At 37.1% G+C, this 20,971-nt stretch overlaps 2 protein-coding genes across 2 annotated transcripts; both read right to left on the bottom strand.

Moving 5' to 3' along the window:
- Positions 1-467: 467 nt before the first annotated feature.
- EMB2765 (P-loop containing nucleoside triphosphate hydrolases superfamily protein) lies at positions 468-12,617 on the bottom strand. The gene is made up of 15 exons (XM_012975247.2): positions 12,177-12,617; positions 11,381-11,523; positions 10,093-10,182; positions 9,300-9,362; positions 8,065-8,151; positions 7,764-7,913; positions 7,515-7,672; positions 6,672-6,906; positions 6,447-6,557; positions 4,639-5,697; positions 4,280-4,528; positions 2,880-3,065; positions 1,606-2,760; positions 1,177-1,527; positions 468-930 (listed from the first exon to the last, which is right to left on the bottom strand). The coding sequence occupies exons 1-15, from the start codon at positions 12,451-12,453 to the stop codon at positions 706-708; spliced, it is 4,539 nt and encodes a 1,512-aa protein (XP_012830701.2). The 5' UTR covers positions 12,454-12,617; the 3' UTR covers positions 468-705.
- A 3,881-nt stretch (positions 12,618-16,498) lies between these two features.
- Positions 16,499-20,020, bottom strand: LOC105968285 (protein FAR1-RELATED SEQUENCE 5-like). The gene is made up of 3 exons (XM_088812738.1): positions 19,690-20,020; positions 17,393-19,312; positions 16,499-17,311 (listed from the first exon to the last, which is right to left on the bottom strand). Exons 1-3 carry the CDS (start codon positions 19,741-19,743, stop codon positions 16,499-16,501), a joined length of 2,787 nt encoding a protein of 928 aa, XP_088668864.1. The 5' UTR covers positions 19,744-20,020.
- Positions 20,021-20,971: the final 951 nt, after the last annotated feature.

Here is a 20,971-nt window from a genome sequence, read left to right as displayed (position 1 = left end):
GTTGAACAAATATGCATTCGACTCAATTTGATTATTCCCGAATCCTCCCTATGCAAAATCGACAAGATTCTCAATGGTGTCGTTTTATAGTTGATATTGGGATAACTCTGTTCATTGAAGACAAAATAAAGCTGTTCAATATAACAATAATGGTGCCACTTTCTATAGTGGAAATGCAGAGCAATATGACTCCTTATGCAGCAAAATTTTATCTTTTACCTTTAGGTGTCAAATTCAAATTTCAATCTAACGATCGTCGTTTAATTCCCGATTAAGACGTCTTGTCAAAATCCACCACAATGACTCAAAAAAACGAAGAAAAAAAACAAGTCCTCGAGTATTTATAATTACCAAAGAAAAACCTGGCTGACAAAATTTCGCAGCGGAGGGTCTCTATGACGGGGAAGAATGATTCGAAGATAGATAAAGAGGAGGAGAAACAAGTGAAATCAAGAGAACACGATAAATGATAAAAATCGGAAATTAAAATCTAATCCAGCAAATAAAATTTTGAGAAAATCTACATGAAGCCAACCTTATACGAAATGGCTTGAACTATACAACAAAAAAAAAAAAGCACAATTAAAATGTCCTCAACCGCCTTCAAAATTCAGTGAGTATAATAATTAGTTCAAGTACCTGCTCGTTTTACCATTAAATGCTGGTACAATACAAGATTTAACAATGGTTAATACCGTTTACAAACTACGCATCACCATTCTCTTCTACGGAAGCATCTAAATGTGCTGAACCATTCGAGATAGCATCAGGTGGTAGTGATGTATCCTTCTCAGTACCGTTATCGAGATCCATCTCTCCGACGGAGGGCTCTGCATTTTCTGTTCCATTTTCCTCAGAAGCATCAATCTCCATAGCGGACTGCCCTGGATATGCTGAATATTGATTTGACTGATAGCTCGTTACCCGTGCCTGGTGGAATTAGGAAAAAACAAAATTTATTAATTTCTCGATTTTGAAATTTCTTCTATAATTGGACATCAAGACTTGGATAGATACAAATAGGACCATTCAGCGTGAACAAGGATACTTTTAGAATATAATTAGGAATGTAAGTAGCAACTGGCGAAAAGGAGAATATTAAGTCACCGGAGACCATATAAATAAAAATTACGAAAAGTTCCAACTTAAGGGGTGCAATTAAGGATGAGAAAATACCTGGTAAACCTGGTGCATCTTGTAATTAACAATGTTAGCCATCTCTTCGATTCCACTAACAAGTTGGACCGGTCCTGTGTCTTCGACATGACGATCGGTAAATGTTGTGAATTCGTTCAGATTCAGAGAAAGGTGATCGGGCCTCTGAAGAAGAAGCTGAAACGTAGGCTGTAGTTCATAGCACTGTTCGAACAGAGAGCGCCGACAGAAAACATAAAGCCCCAATCGAGCTCGAGACATTGCGACAACCAATCTTCTTACGTCACGAAGGTGACCCACAAAGCGAGACCGCACGAGGGATAATAAGATGAAGTCATTTTGTTGCCCTTGAAACTTGTCAACTGTGGCTACCTATATAATTGGAAACATGAATGTAAAGCAATGAACATGGAAAAAAAGTTGACAAGAACAAAACTACGAGAAAGTTACCTTGTGTGGTGGACCAATGAAGTCATAAGGGACACACCGTCGATTAATAACATCACGAATCAAAAGTTTCTGACCATTGTATGTTGTCAGTATGGATATTTTGCTGGCTGGATATCCCAACAAACGCATGTACATATAGACGCTAACTATATACTCAGCCTCTCCTTCGTTTTGGTAGAACCACGGAGAAGGAGCACTCTCACCTCTCCCATGAAAATCAGGAACATCCACCAACTGATAGTCGTAAGAGAATCCAGAGTTTGCTCTTTGAAAAATTTCATTCTCCTTCACATACGAGAGATCACCTAGGTCTTTATATCTCCAATTGTAAAGTCTTGCTAAACTAGGCCTAGCTCTTCCTTGGGCGTTGAGCTCAATATAGGGAATTCCTAGACGCACAAACCTTGTGAACAGACTCTGGTCCATATGGCTGTACTTCTGAAAAGCCATATTTTTCACAACGGGAGGCAATTGGTGGTGGTCACCAATCAATATACATCGTTTTAGGCGAGCACGATCATCTTCCTGCCTTTGAAGCAACATAGGGATGAAAGTTTCAATCTCCAAAATCTGGGCACTTTCTTCCATTAACAAGTTGTCGTATTTAAAGCCCAAGTGTAGAAAATCTTTCCGTTTAAGAGCTGCATGGGTGCAAGTCATGGCTACAATTTTCGCTTGCTTGGTCATAAGATAATTTGATCTATCGACTGTTGACTTAAGCAACTCAAATGCCCTACACTCTTCAAGCTCCTGAAACATAGTTTGAAGGTGCCGGAAGCAACCCTTAGCTGTGTGCATGTCTTTTTCAAAGGACTCAGCTGCGAAAATCGGCTTCGCGGTATTGGAAAAGAACTCCTTAAAAGGGAAGCGGTCCTGAATAAATGTCGGTTTGTCTTGATTCTGAGCACAGGCAGCTAGAAAAAGCTCCCAGCGTGAGTAAACATGGAGCAACCAGAAGTAGCCAGCGGTTTCACAAGTATAACCTACATCCTCGGGCAGTTGTAGAGATCTTGCGAGCCGCTCCACTTCACTAAGGAGTTCCAATCGTCGAACAAGCATGGCATTTACACGGCCTTGGCGGCTGAAATCAAGTTCAGTGGCCAACTCTTGTTCACCTTGACCGAGTCGAAGTAGATATCGTGCTGGCACGTCCCTCTTAAGTCACAAAGATAATATGAAGTTAAAATGCAATTCAGAAAATCTCAAAAGTTATCAATGAGTTTGTGTTATTGGAGTCAATAATTGCTAATGAAGTTCATCGAACACTCTCTTACCTCCATTATCTTTTCGAAAAGATCGTTTAGAGCCTGATTTGAATGAGTGATTATCAAAGTTCTCTGAGAAGGACAATTATGGTAGAGAACATTCAAGATTTGGACAGCTGTATCCGTCTTTCCAGTACCAGGTGGACCAACCACCATGGTTAAGCCAGGCTGAACTCCGGACAGGATAACCCCCACCTGCATGATAGCAAAGAATGAAGCAGCTCAGTCAGCAAACTGCAACTTTATACAGAAAAATGTCACAGGTAAAGAGAAAGCACAGCATGTGCAGCACGGCCTTTTCTAGGGGATATCATGATAAGTGTGCGCATTCATGAGAACACAAGTCTGTTCATAGAAAAATTCATATAAAAAAAATATGTTGAGAATGCAGGATAATAACATAAGAACAGTAGCATGTTTAATTAAACTTACAATAAACACAATAACAATTGTCATATGCTCTTTTCAACAATTGAATGAAATAATCATTACGCTTAAACATGAGAATTGTATGCAAACTTTACATTATTGTTGTGTCTCCTTCTGAAACATAAATCAACAACTAACCCATCTAATTGTGACTTCCAATTTTTTTGCACTTTAATAGAGCATACTGACACCCAACTTTCTCACTTACGTTATATTTTTACTAACCCAAAAATCGAGAATGAATCAACGAGACAAACCAGGATCACCCTAAAGGCATGCAAAACAGGGTAGGATAGTCCCAGCAAAAATCTAGCACATCTATCAATAAGCAGATACACATGGCATATATCTATCATCAACCTTTTAAGCATGAAAACCATGCCTAACATGAATATACACAGACATTGATAGGAAGCGCCATTCATTACTATTTATCGAAAAATTAGGCAGGAGTACATGTTTTTTTTTAATTCTTTGCACAGTCCAGCCCAACTGCAGTATAATATGTGGTACGATCAAATGAGAGGAACACTTAATTTCGCCAATCTTATACATTCTTTCTCATATTGTTGTCTATGTTGGAAGGTGTTCAATATATGTCATAGCCACAGCATCATTACACAAGTTATAATTGTTTATTCTTATCAAAAAAAAAGTTGTAATTGTTTATGATTTGACTCGAACCCTGACATTAAAAACCAAGCATGCAAATGGAAAAAGGGATGAAGGGGAAGATTTCTGAGGTAATAATATAACGCTCTAGGGAAACAGAATACTTAGATGTACACAAATTAATACTCGACCAATATGAAGATGACAAAAGTTTATCAAGAAATCTACTCAATTTCTAATGGAAGACATCATTTAATACTAACAGAAAATTTCAGAACTTAAAACTACAAGGCAAACTAACTATTGCACAAACAAAGATCAGTCAACCAACTTTCAGGAAATCATTTAAAATGGAAGTATGCAATCACCTGAGTAGGAGTAAATCTAACAGAGTTCTGCTTTGGTTGATCCTGGGGATAGGGCCCTGGATCAGGAGGTACATAAGCCTCAACTACAAGCTCCACTTTGTCAGTAGAGCTGGCGTCATTTGAAGTTTGTGTAGATATCACATTCCCAGGCAGAGCATGGACCATGCTTTCGAGATTCTCCGGAAATTTAATACGGAATGGAGGACATGGATTCGAATTGTCTGTTCCATCTGAATTTATAAACCGAACCTGCATAATATACCAAAGAAGAAAGGGACATAGTAAAGAAATACAACCACAAAGTTACCGTTATAATGCGACTGATTAGAGAAAACCGTGAGAACAAAAACTAAAAATACCTTATAGTTTGGGAAGCTCTCTATGACATGAGCAGCATCGAGGAAAGTGTCTTTAAAATCAACCTTTTTAATGAGATCTGGCATATTGGTCCATTGTGCTGCAGAAGGATCTCCATAACCCAATAATATATCATGTAACCATTTAGGAACAATACAAGTTTCATTCATCAGATCCCTTATGGATTCCAAAATTGCTTTGAAGTTATTCTCCTTAGGTTTCCGCCTCATCAATATGTTGAATGTACCGTACACGTCATCTGCGCCCGTCTCCGCGATGTCGGAAACATCCATATGATATTGTGCTGTATCCAAAGCAATAGTAACAGTTCTCAAGTCTCCTTTGGGAGGTTTCCACTCGTCGCGCTTGATTCTCCCGGTAAAATCATTCATAAGAGTTCCGTCCTCATCGCGTACTTCAACTATCTCACATCCACGCACATATTGAAGACCAAGTTTCTGTGGAACAGTTGCATTTGAAGCTTCTTCTGAACTAAGTGGCTCAAATGAAGGGCGAATAGACAACAAAAATAGAACATCATGCTCCTTGAGGGCATTCCATTCAGATCTTATTTGTGCTTTATAGCTGGAAATGCTAAAAGTAACTTTAGCCGTCACCACGGATGGCTTAACTTCACCAATATTTGGTTGTTTAACTTCCGTGATTCTAAATTCCTTGATCGGTACAGCCATTCTGGACCAACCACGAAAAGCAGTTTCTCCTTCATTATTAACGTAAGCAAGAAGATGTGGAACAGCTTCTTGAATATCCTCGCGGATTTCATACGTTGACTCGAGGCGGAAGAGGTTGAAATTTCTAAGAAGGTAATCATGAAGTGTTAAAAACTGCAAATTAAGCTTTGGAAGTGCAAGACACCCTTCACCGGAGTAGTTAATGCTTGGTACAAGGCTTTCATCCCACATTATTTGCTCATTAGGATATAGTGGAAGCGCATTGATCGCCTCTTTCTGAGATTGTTGTTTCTCAAAGAAGGAGACTGTGACTTCTATCAGGAAGTCAACTCTTTCAGACCATGGATCATCCTTTGACACCAACTTGAGCTGCAGTTTCAGGAAATAATATTTTTTTAAAACAAAAAGTCAAGAGGAGCATCGGCAACAACTCAACAGAATCACAAAAGAAAAATGACAGGTAAACATTGACATATTGGAGATACAATAGTTCGGAAAAACAAAATTTACAAGTTTCACTTTGTTCCTTTTTCCATAAACTACATATATTTCAGCTCTGTTAGTATGTTTCTCAAAGGCCAATAGAGTCAGAGAAGTTGATATAGTGTAATTGCTAGGCAGAGCCGTCCTCAGTTAACTCGTTCATATTCTGTATCTAACTACTACACTCCTAATCATTAAAACAATCATGAAGGGGAAAAAAAATGAAAACTAATAAAGACTTTCAACCTCAAACGCCTTAATGACTGATTTCAGATAACATGTTATCTGGTCTACATGCTCTTCCCGTACAATATTGAAGGTTGGATACATTTAACACTAGAACGCGTCCCTCCGACACATTTATTGGCACACTTCTTTTACCCTTGTTCTAAGGAATGTATAAAGATAACATTTAGGAATTAGAAGGCATTGCTTTAGCTGGCATAGATAATGCAATTGGGAATTAGTGGACCATCACTTTGTTATGCTAGAAGATCAGAGCTAACATGCTAGAATCCAACTACCAAGCGTTCTTTTTTGCTAGTTTGGGATGATAGCCTATAGTGTATTCAAAATTATCTAATCTTTTCTTCACTGATGCAAGCTTCAAGAAAACGTTAGGCTACCATACTGACCTTCACACATACTAAATCTCTCAACTCTTCAGGAGAAAGTACTGAAAGCTTCTTTGCCAGGTCAGCACGCTTGTTGATCGAGCCCACATTAGCCAATGCAAGTTCTCGCAGCTACAAAGAGAGGGGCAAATAAATTTAAGATATATTTTTCACCTACTTGGAAGGTAAAATAAAGTTTTCTACTTAACATGAATAATCATGGCATGAAATCATGCTAGTACAGACCTTTGGAATCTTTCTAAATGCAAGAAGCTGAAAAGCCTGGAGGCGCTTATAATGAGCTCGAAGCACATCATCATCATCCATTTGTACACCCTTATGATCATCAATCTCAAAACCTTCATAGTACTGAAGCAAATCAACCAACTGCGCGAAAAGTTTCCCTTTTTCATGCCTATACAAAGCACTTAAATGACACTTGGAGATAACAGCAACATCAGCAACAAGAGGCCGAACTAACCTGTAGTATTAAAATAGTAAGTATCAGGAAGGATAAAACAACAGTGTGGTAAATGAAATGCAAAGGTGGTCACAAAAATATTAGTAACATTCTGCTTATTACTCAACAAAAAGATCTAGGAGGACGTTAGCACTTAACCAGCACAGACAAAAGTGAATAACTCGATCACAAACAATCAATGGCAATATAAATCCACACATCAGAATATCAATAAGGTACATCTCCATGGTGGAATAATTAATAATGTATCAACATGAATTGAGATGTATCAACAAGAATTGAGATAAATTACTGGAAATAGCACTACAGTATTTCTAAAAATAGCCACTAGAAATATGCTTAAGATTTGTACAGAACACGCGGAAACGGACAAAGGACTAAAACTTCCAGGAACAAGTCTCAGAAGTTCCATCTTAACAACTGAAGACAGGTTTAACACAGGGCCATGGCTAAAACAGTAAATCTACTACTAGAATAAAGTCAGCATGATTAGCTTCATCCCACTCATCTAAGAGGAGAAATGGTAGTGTGTATTAAACTTAGAAGAACATACTCATTTTAATTGATCTCTCAAGAGGGAATTGACACATAACCAAAGATAAACATACCTCCTTGTTGGCAGTTGGCTCAAGAGATCAATAAGGAACTCCATAAACCTTTCACAATACAGAAGACAGGAATCATTGACATCTTCCGAACCATGGAAATCAACTAAATCATCGTCCTCATCTTTTTTTGGTTTACAAAAAACCTCTGAATCAAGTACCTGGTAAATATAAAGGATAAAAAGACATTTCTATGCTCAGACCCTCAGAAGCCAACAGAATGAATCAAGATTTAAGTTTGCCGAATCATACCACCAGGAACTCCTCAATGAGATTTCGCAAGAAGTTGGCCTCCACAATGGTTGTCGGGTCGAAAGTTTCCCCTCGTTTAGTTGCATCCTTGGCTCTCATTGCAATTCTTCTCCATCTTCTGATCAGGTTTTTATTAAGACAAAGTTCCATCTACAGCCCAAAAGAACAAAGATAAACAGATTGCTAAAGATATATAAAATAAATAAGAATTAGAGATCTGAAAAATAGCATAGAATTGATCATCTTTTAAATAAAGGGAAAAAAAAACACTTCTTCTAGTCCAGTAAAATTTAAAGCATACCTGAAAACGGCCATATGATAGGCTATGCCAACACTCCAGACTCGCTAATCTCATAATCATTTCACTTACTATTTCATCCTCCAGGCTCTATTGAAGTAAACAGGAATAAGCCAAACATTAAAATTCAAGCTAATCTTAGAAGCAGGGGAAACACAAATATCCCAAGAAAAAAAGGAAAAAAAAAAAAAAAAAAAAGCATGCAAGGAGATACATATGCAACGACCACAGGAGACCTATCGATAACTGCATCCTGGAGAGCGAAAGAATAATGGCCATTTTATCTACATAAAAGGTTTTTTTAATTTTTTTCACGGAGGTGGAAAGCTTAGAAGTGAATGGTATGTCTTTTGCCCCTTCATCCCCACCTAAAATTAAGAACCATGAGGAAAGAGACCAGAATGAAATTTCTTACAGGAATAATTTTATGTATGGGAGATTTCAAACTGCTATGATCTTAGGATACTTGATATTGCTGGAGTTCGTCGAACTAATATTTTAACTAGCCATTAGTAATGGAACCAATTGTCTTCATCGAAAATAAGATAGATTTGAAAATCAATGAAGATGGAGATTTGGAGCATGATTACATGATGCAAGTTGAAAATATAAATAACAACATAATGGCAATACTTCCTTGAGAGAGAACGAAATTATTTTATTTTTTTGAAAGTGTTTCATTTCTAATAGCGTAGTAATCATACACTCAATGAAAATGGGACCAGGAAACGGACCAGGTGCAAAAATTACTCCAAATTAAAGAAACATTATAGAAAAAAGTTCAAGAGGACAAAAGTTCGCGTGATCTAAGAATAGCTATACGATAAAAATATGCTGGGGACAATGATTCAAGAAACTTACACCACGCATAGAACTTCACAGTCCAAATATTAGATTAGAATCGACTTCATAAGATTAATGGTAAATGGTACTGCGAAGGTGTTGCCCAAGTGGTATTACGGCGGGGAGGGTGGTATTACGGTGGGGAGGGTGGTATTAGATCAATGGTTAAATTCCCTTTGGGTTTGGTTTGTAGGCTATGTATAAGACTAATTTATATATATATATATATATATATATATATATATATATATATATATATATATATATATATATATATATATATATATTATGTATTAAAGAAAGTGGAATGGCAAAACTGGTGTTGAAAGAAAACAAAATAATATCTTAAAATATCAAAACAGTGCAGAATAGGCACATAACAAAGAGTATAGTACCTGAAAGGCATTGATCATAAAAAGTAGATAATTCGTCTTCTCTGCTATAGTTAGACTTCTTCCCTGCAGCCATATGTAAGGATGTGTCACAGCAGATTCTTCTCTTTAACCACGGAACCAGTAACCACAATCTATATATTATTATAGAGTAATGCACGTGAACAAGTAAAAGATTTTTTTGAGCAACTTCAATTCAATGTTAACTAAGTTAGAGATGAGTAACCGCCTTGTACAGGAACATTTGGTTTCAGAAAGTCAGATGGTCAGCTATAAATTCACGATACATCATTGTCATAACCTTCAGCTCTGCACATATCCAAGTATGATAAAGAAATAGGACAATGAATTGATGCAGGCAATAGCACTGTGATTATCAGTCTATGGAGCAATGCAATTCCCTCCTATCATTATTTTGTTGCAAATTAGACTGTTAACTCCTGAATATGGTTAAACCGCTAGCTTCAGCTTAGAGGTGCTTTTTAGAATTTTATTAGTACAGGATAACTCTAATTTGGTTTGAAGAGTGTGACTGCAGTATTCCCATTATCCTTTTCTTTTTATTTATTTTTTTGATAATATCAGGACTCCAGATTGACCTTTTCATCGGTGTTTTGGTTCTCCTTCTTGCAAGACTAGCAAATGTGTTATAAACTTATAACCCCAGTATACTATCCTCCTTTTTTTCGTCTAAAGACAATTGACTCATAAACAAATATTGAAAACAGAAATATCTACAATTGAAGTAATGCAGTTTAGCTACCGAAGAATTAAAGTTTACAAGTGAAAAAAATACCTCTTTCAGGCGAAGTACCCTCTCCAGAAATGCTTTAAACATATCCTTCTTATCATAAAAGCATATCCAAGCAGCCACATTCTCTCGAAACTGAAAGTTCCATTATTTTTTTGTCAGCACTCAGTATCTCTTTTATGAAGAGAGAAAATGAACAAAAAGTTAAATTATACTTGCAATCTCAAACTTATACAGTTTAGAAACTTATTGCCACACTCTGTATGAATTTTGCTAAGTTGTTAATACAGTTTCTTCATTCATTGTCAACGTTCATCAATACAGTATTTGTGACTGCTAACATCCAAATTAGAGGGTAATACCGCAGAAATGAAAAACCAACAAAGAGGCCGTGGAACATAATGAAGTCTTTGACCAAGCACCATAGATAACATTTTTCCTTTGTAAACTCTGGCCACCCAGAATCAGTGATAGCTCAAAACTTTAGGGGCCTTAGGTAAAATTTTAAAATTAGGCTTTTTAATATGCCTTTATTTAATAAAGTACCATTTACCTAAAGAAGTTGCATTATGCAAATTTACAAATTAAACTTCTATATTCAAGGTGTTATAGTATTTTTTTGGTCTATCGCTAATATCGCTACGCCATTTAATCTGTGTCATGATATTACTGATTGTTCTTCTAGAATAAAAGAAAGTGAACTTATAGAACAATAAACTTGATTAAGAATGAGAGAGAAATATGAAAACTCTTCAAAAATAGTTAACATAGCTGTATTCTTTGGTTCTCTCTTCTTATGAGTTTCTGAAGGAAATAGAGAAGATACAAGAAAGTTCTGATACGAATTAAAAAATGTGTGAATGAATGAGGGAGGAAAGTGTGTGAATGAATGAATATTTAGCGCATGGAAAAATCAGTTATCTACTGTACTAAAAATCCTATATATTTTTAACTGTAGGATACAGTCTTAGTGAATGTCAAGAAGGTTCTGCAGTTCCTCATCAGCACCTCAAGGTCAATTTAGTTATCCTAAATTCGACTCAGACCAAATTCAATGAACAAGTTTTGTTTAAATATCCTCTGTGACATGTCCTACATTCTTAAGAGTCCGGCAAAATAATCTCTCTCAATAGGATTGAACTAGCTAACAACTATTTAGATAAAGCGAATTAGCAGAAACTTTACATCAGCACTTTTTTCTTCCACAGCTGAATCAAATAGAAACACGGCAGGTAGAAATTGTATTCCATTTACTAACATGTTTTTGCCATTATAAAGTAACCAAGTAAACAATAAAAGTAATCAAAGCGATAAATAAATTAGCTATCCGCACCTTCTCGTTGACCATCAGTATCATTGACATCACGTGCTCAAACGACGCAGTCTCTGGACTAAAGTTTGGCCAGAGGTAATTCTCCAAGTATTGACTAACTTCTAGTATCATCACCCTCTGCAATGGCACTGGCTTTCTCCCCGCTATATTCATCAAAAATTGTAACTTATAAATCTCAAAATTCAACAAAAACTAGAATTTCATGTATAGAATTGCAAACATCAGCTACAAATCGTTCTCTACTGTAAAAATAATGGTCAATAGTTCCACAGTCATTTATATACTCATCATACTTATACGATCATGTTGCATAAGCGAACATATGTTTCAAACTCAAGATTTCTTAATCATGCTACTTGAACCAACACGATTATACATCAAAACTCATGGAATGCAAAAACTACTATACTACCCCAACTATTTATTCCTTCTAAATAGTAAGTATTCAAAATTCACTACAACAATCGTCAAAGAAACAGGAGTATGTCAACTTCCCAATCCTCTTAACTATTACTAGAAAATATAACAAAGTCCAGCTTCAATACGGTGCAAACTCACATAGCATAAAATACAGCATCACCAATTCTTTCTTCCTTCTAAATACTAAACAATCAAAATCGACGACAAGTCTACCACATTCGTCGAATAGCAATAGTTGCCCAATTTCCAATCCGCTTATCACTACTACTAGGAAAAGATAACAAAATCCAGCTTCAATATGGTGCAAACCCACATAAAAATAGAATATATTTACTTCAAAGCATCACGAACTAAGCAAAAAGTTTTGCGCAGTTACCTTTTACAGTTAACTCAGTGTAGTATATCTCATTAACAAGGTCCGGGCTGAAGGGCTTCTTCGGGCCCGAATCCGCGGTTTTCGCCCAATTTTCAGCCGCAATTTTCGTCAGACGGTCTTTTTGAATCTCGATTAGAGTCATGGAGCTGGGTACATCGGATCCCGGTTTGGACTCCGGAGGCTTTTCCGGCAGGGGAAGCCCGTCCGCAGCCACCGGGTACTCAGCCACCCGGTGACGCCGGAAATCGTACATTCCGGTTCCGTAGATTTTCGTCATCTCTTACAGAAATTTGCGAATAATTTAGGGGTTTTGCATGAAGTGAGAAAGGAATTAGGGTTTTTAGTGATAAACCTTTTTGAGAATTGGGGACTACGGGCGGTACACTGGAGTATGCCGTTATTTGTATTATTTTTAACCGACTAATATTTATTTATTTATTTAGAATATTATTATTTATTTTTTTATAAATATTAGTATTATTAATTTTTTTTATAAATATTAGTTTTCTTTTTTCTTTTTATAAATACTTGTATTTTTCCGCCGTGCGCGGGATATTATTTCAAAAGTGAAAAAAAAAATCAATTTAATACATAATAAGAAAGGGGGCAACTATTTTGAATACTAATTTTTGCTTAGTTGAATACTACCTAGTTGAAAACCACAATTGAGTACATATTTTTAAGTTTTTTCTTACTTTAATACCAAAATAAAAATAGAAGTACAAAAATACCCTTTCATACAAAATACTAATTACATCAATTTTTCTTTGAAATTACCTATTTGAAAACCAAATAAAAAAAAAAAGAAAAAAAAAATTCAAACACAAAAAACCTCCCTTCGTCCACCTCCCTCCGTCCACGCCGCCCGACGCCGCCGCCGCCGCTCCAACCATCGCCGCCGTCGGACGCCGACGCCAAACACCGCCGAACGCCGCCCAACGTCGCCCAAAGCCGCCGCCGTCGTCGTCTTCGAATAGTAAGTTATAGTTGTTTCGATTTTTTTTTCTTTAATATTTATTTAAGATTTGATTGTTTGATATGGGTAATTAGGATTTGGTTGTTTTAGGTTAGAATGATCGTTAATTAGTAATGGGTGCATCTGATTTCAGTCGATTTGAGCATTGATTTGAGATTCGTGGGTCGGTTCTTCGTTCACCATTTTCGACCTGTATATGTCGATTTTCGATGAATTTTCGACAGGTTGATGTCGAAAATTCATCCAAATTCGACATGTAGATGTCGAAAATGGTGAAATTGTTGAATTTGGATTTTGGTAATTTTCGACAGAAACCTGTCGAAAATGGGTTGCATTTTCGACAGCGACATGTCGAAAATTCAACCAATTTTCGACAGGTCGCTGTCGAAAATGCAACCCATTTTCAACAGGTTTCTGTCGAATTTGAACTGTGAATTTTTTTTTTTTTTTTTTTTTTTTTTTTTTTTTTTCCTATTTTTATTTGCTTGTGTTTATATTATGTATATTAATTTTTATTTGTGTGTTATTTTGCAGTGGAAGAACCACGTGAACCTCGTATACCTCCGACTGTCTCGAACCGTAAGAAGAGGAAGGAATTATCCGATAAAGGCAAGGGCATAGCAGTCACGACCAAGAAAAAGACCACGACCAAGAAGAAGTCTGGAGAGGGTTCTTCGTCAACGAATCCGGTGCCGGCTCTACATTCGACTGTACAAGTTGGTGATTCGAGCAACGAACCGGTCCTAGGTCCCGAGATACCGGAATTGTACACAAAATTTGATAAGCACATTGCTTATCATATTGTGAACGGAGGGCCAGATCGTTCGGAGCGCGGCTCAGAATTTCGAATACGAAATCACACAGGAACCTTGAAAGGTTGGGAGCCGGCGCCGTTTATTACAGAGGTAGTACAAAGATGTGGTTTAATGTCAGTTGTACAGGCATCGTACAACACTGTGGACGGCCATCTACTTAGAGCCTTCGTAGAGAGATGGCAGCCAGCTACCAACACATTTCACTTACCTGTTGGAGAGATGACCATCACACTTGACGATGTGAGTACGTTGGTCGGTTTGCCAGTTGTTGGGCGTACCGTATCTTGCGAGCGTTTGGTCCGTGATTCCAAAACCATTCCCAGTTCTTTGATGTTCGAGTTGCTAGGTGAGTACCCGGACGATGTAAACAAGAAGAAAGCGGTCAAGTTGGAATGGTTGAAGGCTAAATTTAGCAAAGTGACCATGAGAGATAGTGCGGAGAAGAGGACATACGCCATTCGGGCGTATTTGTTATTTTTGCTCGGGTGTACTATACTGTGCGACAAGACAGGCAACATGGTAAGCGTTGAGTACCTAAATCTTGTATCTGATTTGGATCGGATCGGCGAGTATGCTTGGGGCACTGCATGTCTTTGCCGGTTGTACGATGAGCTTTCCTCAGCCTCACAAAAATCAACGAACTCGATGGCTGGCTGGCTGACGCTCTTTCAGTCATGGATTTACGAGCACTTTCCTTATTTGGGGGGTGGCACATTGAAGACGGAATTCGAGGGGCCATTAGCGAGCCGATGGGAGCCTCAGTCAAAGACTACTTCAACGCCTGAACGAGCGTCGTACCTGCGATCTCGATTAGATGATTTGATCCCCGATCAGGTAACATACCAGTTTAATAATTTGTTATTACTACTTAAGTAGGTTTTTACATCTAATTTTTTATTTATTTTACTAGGTTTTATGGTCACCGTATACGGCTATTCGTGATCGTTTCCCAATGCCAGATTCTGCTTGGTTTAGTGGGATGATATGTTGCATGGACCACTTCGAGGCATATCATCCGGACAGAGTGTTGAGGCAGTTCAACCGGGTGCAAATCATTCCAGGTCGTGCATACATGTCAAAAGATATGTACAAAGCTCTAGCTAGCAAAGGTCGACCGGTCCAGAACTCAATTTTCGTTGCGTACGGCGAACGATTCTCTGATCGGTGGGAGGAGTATTGTCTGGACGAGGAGTCGAGGTCCGTTGAAATTGAACTCGGGGAGGCGGACACTTCGCCGGACTACATGAATTGGTTCTGACCCAGATGCATGTTACAACTGAGTAGGCATGGAGCCCATCCACCTCGACCCCAGGCGGATCGACCTCGACCCCATGAAGCTCGTCCAGAGGGTGGTACCGATAAGGAGGTCCAACTTTCACAAATTTTGGAGTTGGTGAAGGGTACACTTAGCGATGTGCGGGGACTTGCGCCATCCGACGCTCATACGGTCATGTGGGGGACCCTAAATGATATTGTCAGATTGATCGAGCCGGATGCCCCACTTCCACCTCCTTCGAGGTCATCGGATGCCCCACCACCACCTCCAGGTAGCTCGATAGGGCCAATTCCACCGCCATCGAGCTCGTCCGATGCCCCACAGGCGGTTGTGAAACGCGTGTTTAGTAGGAAGAAAAAAACACAGGATTAGTCTTGTATTTTTTTAGATGGATGTTGTTTGATGGATTTTATTTGTTTTACTTGTTTTTTAATTTAGTTTTATATGGATTTTGGTTGTTTTAAATGAAAATATTTTTGATAATTTGAAATTTTTTTTTTTGTCCAAAAAACACTTAGAATATGTTTTTTATCTTACATTGCAATATATTTGGGGTTAATTTCACAAAAAAAAAAAAAATTGCAATTTTTTCAAAAAAAAAAAAAAATGTATACAGCTCCAATTCGACAGCTAGCTGTCGAATTACACACAGTAATTCGACAGCTAGCTGTCGAATTTGAGCTGTATGCAATTTTTTTTTTTTGAAAAAATTGCATTTTTTTTTTGTCCAAAAACACTTAGAATATATTTTTTATCTTACATTGCAATATATTTGGGGTTAATTTCACAAAAAAAAAAAAATTTGCAATTTTTTCAAAAAAAAAAAAAATTGTATACAGCTCCAATTCGACAGCTAGCTGTCGAATTACACACAGTAATTCGACAGCTAGCTGTCGAATTTGAGCTGTATCAAATTTTTTTTTTTTTTTTGAAAAAATTGCATTTTTTTTTTTTGTCCAAAAACACTTAGATGTGTTTTTTATGTTACATTGCAATATATTCAGGGTTAATTTCACAAAAAAAAAAAATTTGCAATTTTTTCAAAAAAAAAAAAAATTTGATACAGCTCAAATTCGACAGCTAGCTGTCGAATTACTGTGTGTAATTCGACATCTAGCTGCCGAATTTGAGCTGTATACAATTTTTTTTTTTTTTTGAAAAAATTGCAAATTTATTTTTTGGGGTTAAAAAAAAAACATAGTTTTTTCAAATAAAAACCCAACACTTAATAACATTGAAAGTAGCACCAGTAACTTTACATATTTTTGTTGGGAGAACTATCACCATTGTCTGATATAGTAATAATCTCGAAACTCTCTCGCGTGGCAACATTTTGACCTATTAATTCTCGAAATGCTGTAATCCGACCATCCATTTCTGCAGGCTTCCAACCATCAGCTTTAGGATCATGACATCGGTACCAATAATCGGCGATAGGAGGTATTGGACAATTCTTGTTCAAGACAACATGCACGAAGTGACAGTTGTCGACGAATGCCATACCGTGCTCTTGTCTCTCGCTGAAAAGCTTTGGATCGCTCAATAGGGGAAGGAACGTGAGACACTGATACTTGGATAAGTAGACAAGCACAATATTGTATGTTGAAGCAATTACATGACCCATATTTGGAAAAGACATCCAATGATCACGAGTTGCAGGAACATCCCAGTTACTCACAATAGCTTGCATGTTTCTAACGGTTTCTTCGCCACGGTGCATGGTCGTGTAAGTGGAAAAATTAGAAGTCAACTCCCGTAGCATGTCATCTCGCACTCGACCCCATTCATCTTCTCCAAATCCCATCATAGAGGCAACTGCCCGAAATCCACAGTGTCCATCTGAACCGACATTGATGATTTCTCGAACGTGCATACGAAATCGTGGATGGATCGTGTCAATGTACTTATTCTTGCCGATCAAACCTGGTGGCAATCCCACATCTGCATCTTCAAATAATGGTTTGACCGACTCTTGTGTCGGTATAGTGCTTTTTCCTGACTCTTGAGTTGGTATAGTGTTGAAAGAATCATTCGAATGCCCTCGTAATCTCATCAGTACAGGTATAAGCTGCAGTATATTACACTTCATTACTCAGCACAATTATAAAATACAACTTCAATGAAATGAGACGATAGTAGCGACATTTACCTTTGGAGAACAACTAGCTTGCTTCGATTTTTTTTTCTTTGGCTCCACATACTCAAAATGTGATTTGTCCCGAGTGCTTGATTTGTCTTTCCTACTTTTTGCCGGTCGACCTTTGCTAACAACTTTTTCACTTGGCTCCGTAAGGTTAGTATTCTCTGGGTGGGTAAAATGTCTCAAATGGTTGCGCAATCGAGTTTTTGCATCGAGATCGGCACATTCAAAGAGCTTCTGGTATTCCGATAATTCTTCGTCGATGGTTGGTAGGATGACTTGGCCTGTGGTCGCGACGGGCTCCATACTCATGTGTTTCCAATACGAGCCTATTAACTCAAGTGGGATAGGACATTTGTTCACAACAACATACTCATGAAGTTCATGGCGACATGGTAGACTGTGGGTTGTTCGGATGGCGCAACTACAACCCATATCGCTCGGTTGCAATAGTTTCGCATTGTCCACCTCAACTTTGAGTAGTTGCAGAGCGTATTTTGAGATACTTCCACGAAGCTCATTGTATATCAACGTTTTGAAAGTGTGCTCGTAAGTATTTTTACTTACTTCAAAGGAAGCCTTGATGTCATTGTGTTGTTCGACAATTTGATTGTGGACTTTCGTATACAAATCCACAAATGTGCCAGTTGAATTACGCACATCCCTTTTCATTCGTCCGTGTGCCCCCTCCACCCTATTAGAAGTGTACGTTCCAAAATGAGTATATTTATTTGTCCACACCGATACAAGTCTCTCCTTGTACGGATCCAACCATGAATTAGCTACATACTCTATAGCCGGGAGATAACCCATAAATGTTCTTTTCAAATCCTCCCAATCCTCATTGAACTCCTCTATGGTATTTCTTTCAATAAGAGCCGAAAAACTCGACTGAAATTGCTTCCATTTGGTGATGTCATTTGGGAACAATTTCTTACAATTGGCCACTATATTCTTGTTCACATGCCACCGACACAGCAAGTGATGACTCGATGGATACACATTGGCCACTGCTTTCATTAAACCCAAATCTCGATCTGTTACAATGCAATTAGGCCGAGGACAACTGGTCATGGCCTCCTTCAAACAACGCAACGCCCATTCAAAATTTTCCGTCTTTTCGTGGTCCAAGTAAGCAAAGGCAATTGAGAACGTCTTGTTGGTACAAGTAAAACCCACAATCTCAAGAAATGGGAGTCCGTAACGATTGGTCTTGTACGTGCAATCGATGACGAATACGTACGGATACGACTGTACCAACTTAATGCATTTCGGGTGGATCCAAAACAAGTCGGTAATCGCATTCAACTCGTTCGATCTATGGTACGAGATGTATTCATCTTCTTTCAACTTGACAAACAATGATTGCAATTGAGATCTCCCATCCAATTCACTGAAATTTAACTTAGAGATAGTATTGTAAACTGTCTTCATACCAGTTACATTAGACGGGTCCTTTTGCTTCAATGCTCTTAGAATTGCCCTTGGTTTCACCATTGCTTTCTTCATAGTGTGAACAAAGGAAACATCCTCCTTTGATAATCTTCCGGCATAAGAGTGTCCGTGCAAGTTTTCGAATAAGTTGTGGTTGTGAATACCACAACTAACATCCAATTTCCACTCAGCCTTTTCATCATCCTTGTGTTCTCTTGTCCCCTTCAATTTAAACGGACAATTGCATTTCTTTGAACCGGTGCTCCTTTTTCCCGGTCTTTGATCATCTTCACCTGGTACCTTCTTGCCAACATAATGGCCCCCACGCTCACAACGAACAATCACATACGGTGTCCTACGTCCTCTATCCCCGTCACTCGAACCCCCAATCATTAACACCATTCCAATTCTTTTACATACTTCACGAACCCATGCCATTAAAGCTTCTTTTGTTGGGAATTTTTCTGACGTGGTAAATGAATGGGTGCAATCGATCTACACAAAAGTGTCGAAAATATAAGACAAGTAAATTTGCAACAGGAACAAAATCGACACTAAAGTGTCGAAAATTACCCATATTTTCGACACTTAAGTGTCGAAAATACCCTTCACTTTCGACACCTAAGTGTCGAATTATGATGCAATTTTCGACACTTAAGTGTCGAAAATATGGGTAATTTTCGACACTTAAGTGTCGGAAATGGCATCATAATTCGACACTTAGGTGTCGAAAGTAAAGGGTATTTTCGACACATACATGTCGAAAAATAAGGGTATTTTCGACCTGTATGTGTCGAAAATACATGGCGAGTTTTAAAAAAAAAAAAATTTCAAAATCGATGTTTTAGCTCAAAAAATACATGAATACATACCTGAATGGGTTCTCCTTGCTCGTAAACTACCATTCTATTGTCATTTGAGGCCATTTTGCAAGTTGTGTAAGGTTTTGATTTCTTTTGTTTTGGGGTTTTTTAGGAGGGTTTTTGGGGAGGGAGAAGAAGGAGGTGGAGGAGGTGAGGGGTTTGTGAGTGAGGAGGGAAATGTTTTTTTTAGGTTTTTGATTATTTGGTTTTTAAGAAAGAAAAATAGTATTTGTAATATTTTTTGGTTTTAATTTTCATTAAGGGTATTAAAGTAATTTACAATTAATTATTTATTTTTTATTTTTTTGGTATTCAACTAAGCAAAAACTAGTATTCAAAATAGTTGTCCCCAATAAGAAAATATAGTATCCATTAACATAATAAAATTTAATAATGTAGTATTACTCGTATTTTATATAACATTAGTTTTTTTAAATCTTAAATATTAAAATTTATAATCCAAATATATAGGTTTAAATCTTAAATATTAAAATTTATAATCCAAATATATAGGTCTAAATTTAACAAATCGAATTTCTATCTTTATATATTAAGATTTGAGGTATATTGATGAAAAATAGGAGATTGATAATTGTTGAAAATTAGTACAGACAAAATATTAAAAATAAATAATTACAGAAATACCATTAGGGTTTGCCCAACGTTTCTTTCTTTTATATATAAGATTAGTATTATTATTAACCGACTAAAGACATGTATGAATTCCTTTTTAAAAAAATTAAAAGTTTAAAAAATTTAAAAAAAACTTAAAAAAATTTAAAAGAATTTAAAAATTTTAAAAAAAATTGGAAAAAAAAAAGGAGGACTATTATGAATTTAGTTAATCTTATAAAGTATGTAACTAGTGTTCAAAATTGGTGAATGCATACTTAGCTGGTGTTGAAAATCAAATCACTTTGATCTTAGATCATCCTGTGGTTAAAAGCTCTTTGAGCTCGATTTGTTAGTATAACTTACAAATTTTAGTACATATTTGTTCGATAAGCTCTGAAGTTCAGTTCGAACTCAAGCTCTACTAGAGAACAAAAAAAATATTGCAAGAACGCAAATCAAACTATTCGGGCTCGCTGGGTTCACGCTCGTTTTAATTAAAGTTCAACAAACTTGACTTAATTGCTTGTCAAACCAAGTTTAATACAATTTCGGAAGTTCGATTAAAAAAAAATGAAACAAGCTTGAATAACCATGTGTTCGATTTTGATGCAAACTTATCAATACGCCCTTATTAATTTGATTGAATTCTTGAATACCAATAATATTTCAAAATATA

This window comes from Erythranthe guttata, chromosome 14, assembly GCF_056151865.1.
Source record: "Erythranthe guttata isolate IM_541 chromosome 14, IM_541, whole genome shotgun sequence".
NCBI lineage: Eukaryota > Viridiplantae > Streptophyta > Magnoliopsida > Lamiales > Phrymaceae > Erythranthe > Erythranthe guttata.
Note: the sequence above shows the minus strand (reverse complement) of the source record. Positions and strands in the feature narration are given on the sequence as shown.

Excerpts from the sequence above, each read along its gene's own strand:
- LOC105968285 (XM_088812738.1), bottom strand. The coding sequence starts at position 19,743 with ATGGCCTCAAATGACAATAGAATGGTAGTTTACGAGCAAGGAGAACCC. Across the intron at positions 19,313-19,689 it reads AGCAAGGAGAACCCATTCAG|ATCGATTGCACCCATTCATT; the intron begins GTATGTATTCAT and ends ACTTTTGTGTAG. Across the intron at positions 17,312-17,392 it reads AAGCTAGTTGTTCTCCAAAG|CTTATACCTGTACTGATGAG; the intron begins GTAAATGTCGCT and ends AATATACTGCAG.
- EMB2765 (XM_012975247.2), bottom strand. The coding sequence starts at position 12,453 with ATGACGAAAATCTACGGAACCGGAATGTACGATTTCCGGCGTCACCGG. Across the intron at positions 7,673-7,763 it reads TCATTGAGGAGTTCCTGGTG|GTACTTGATTCAGAGGTTTT; the intron begins GTATGATTCGGC and ends TATATTTACCAG. Across the intron at positions 5,698-6,446 it reads GAGATTTAGTATGTGTGAAG|CTCAAGTTGGTGTCAAAGGA; the intron begins GTCAGTATGGTA and ends CTGAAACTGCAG.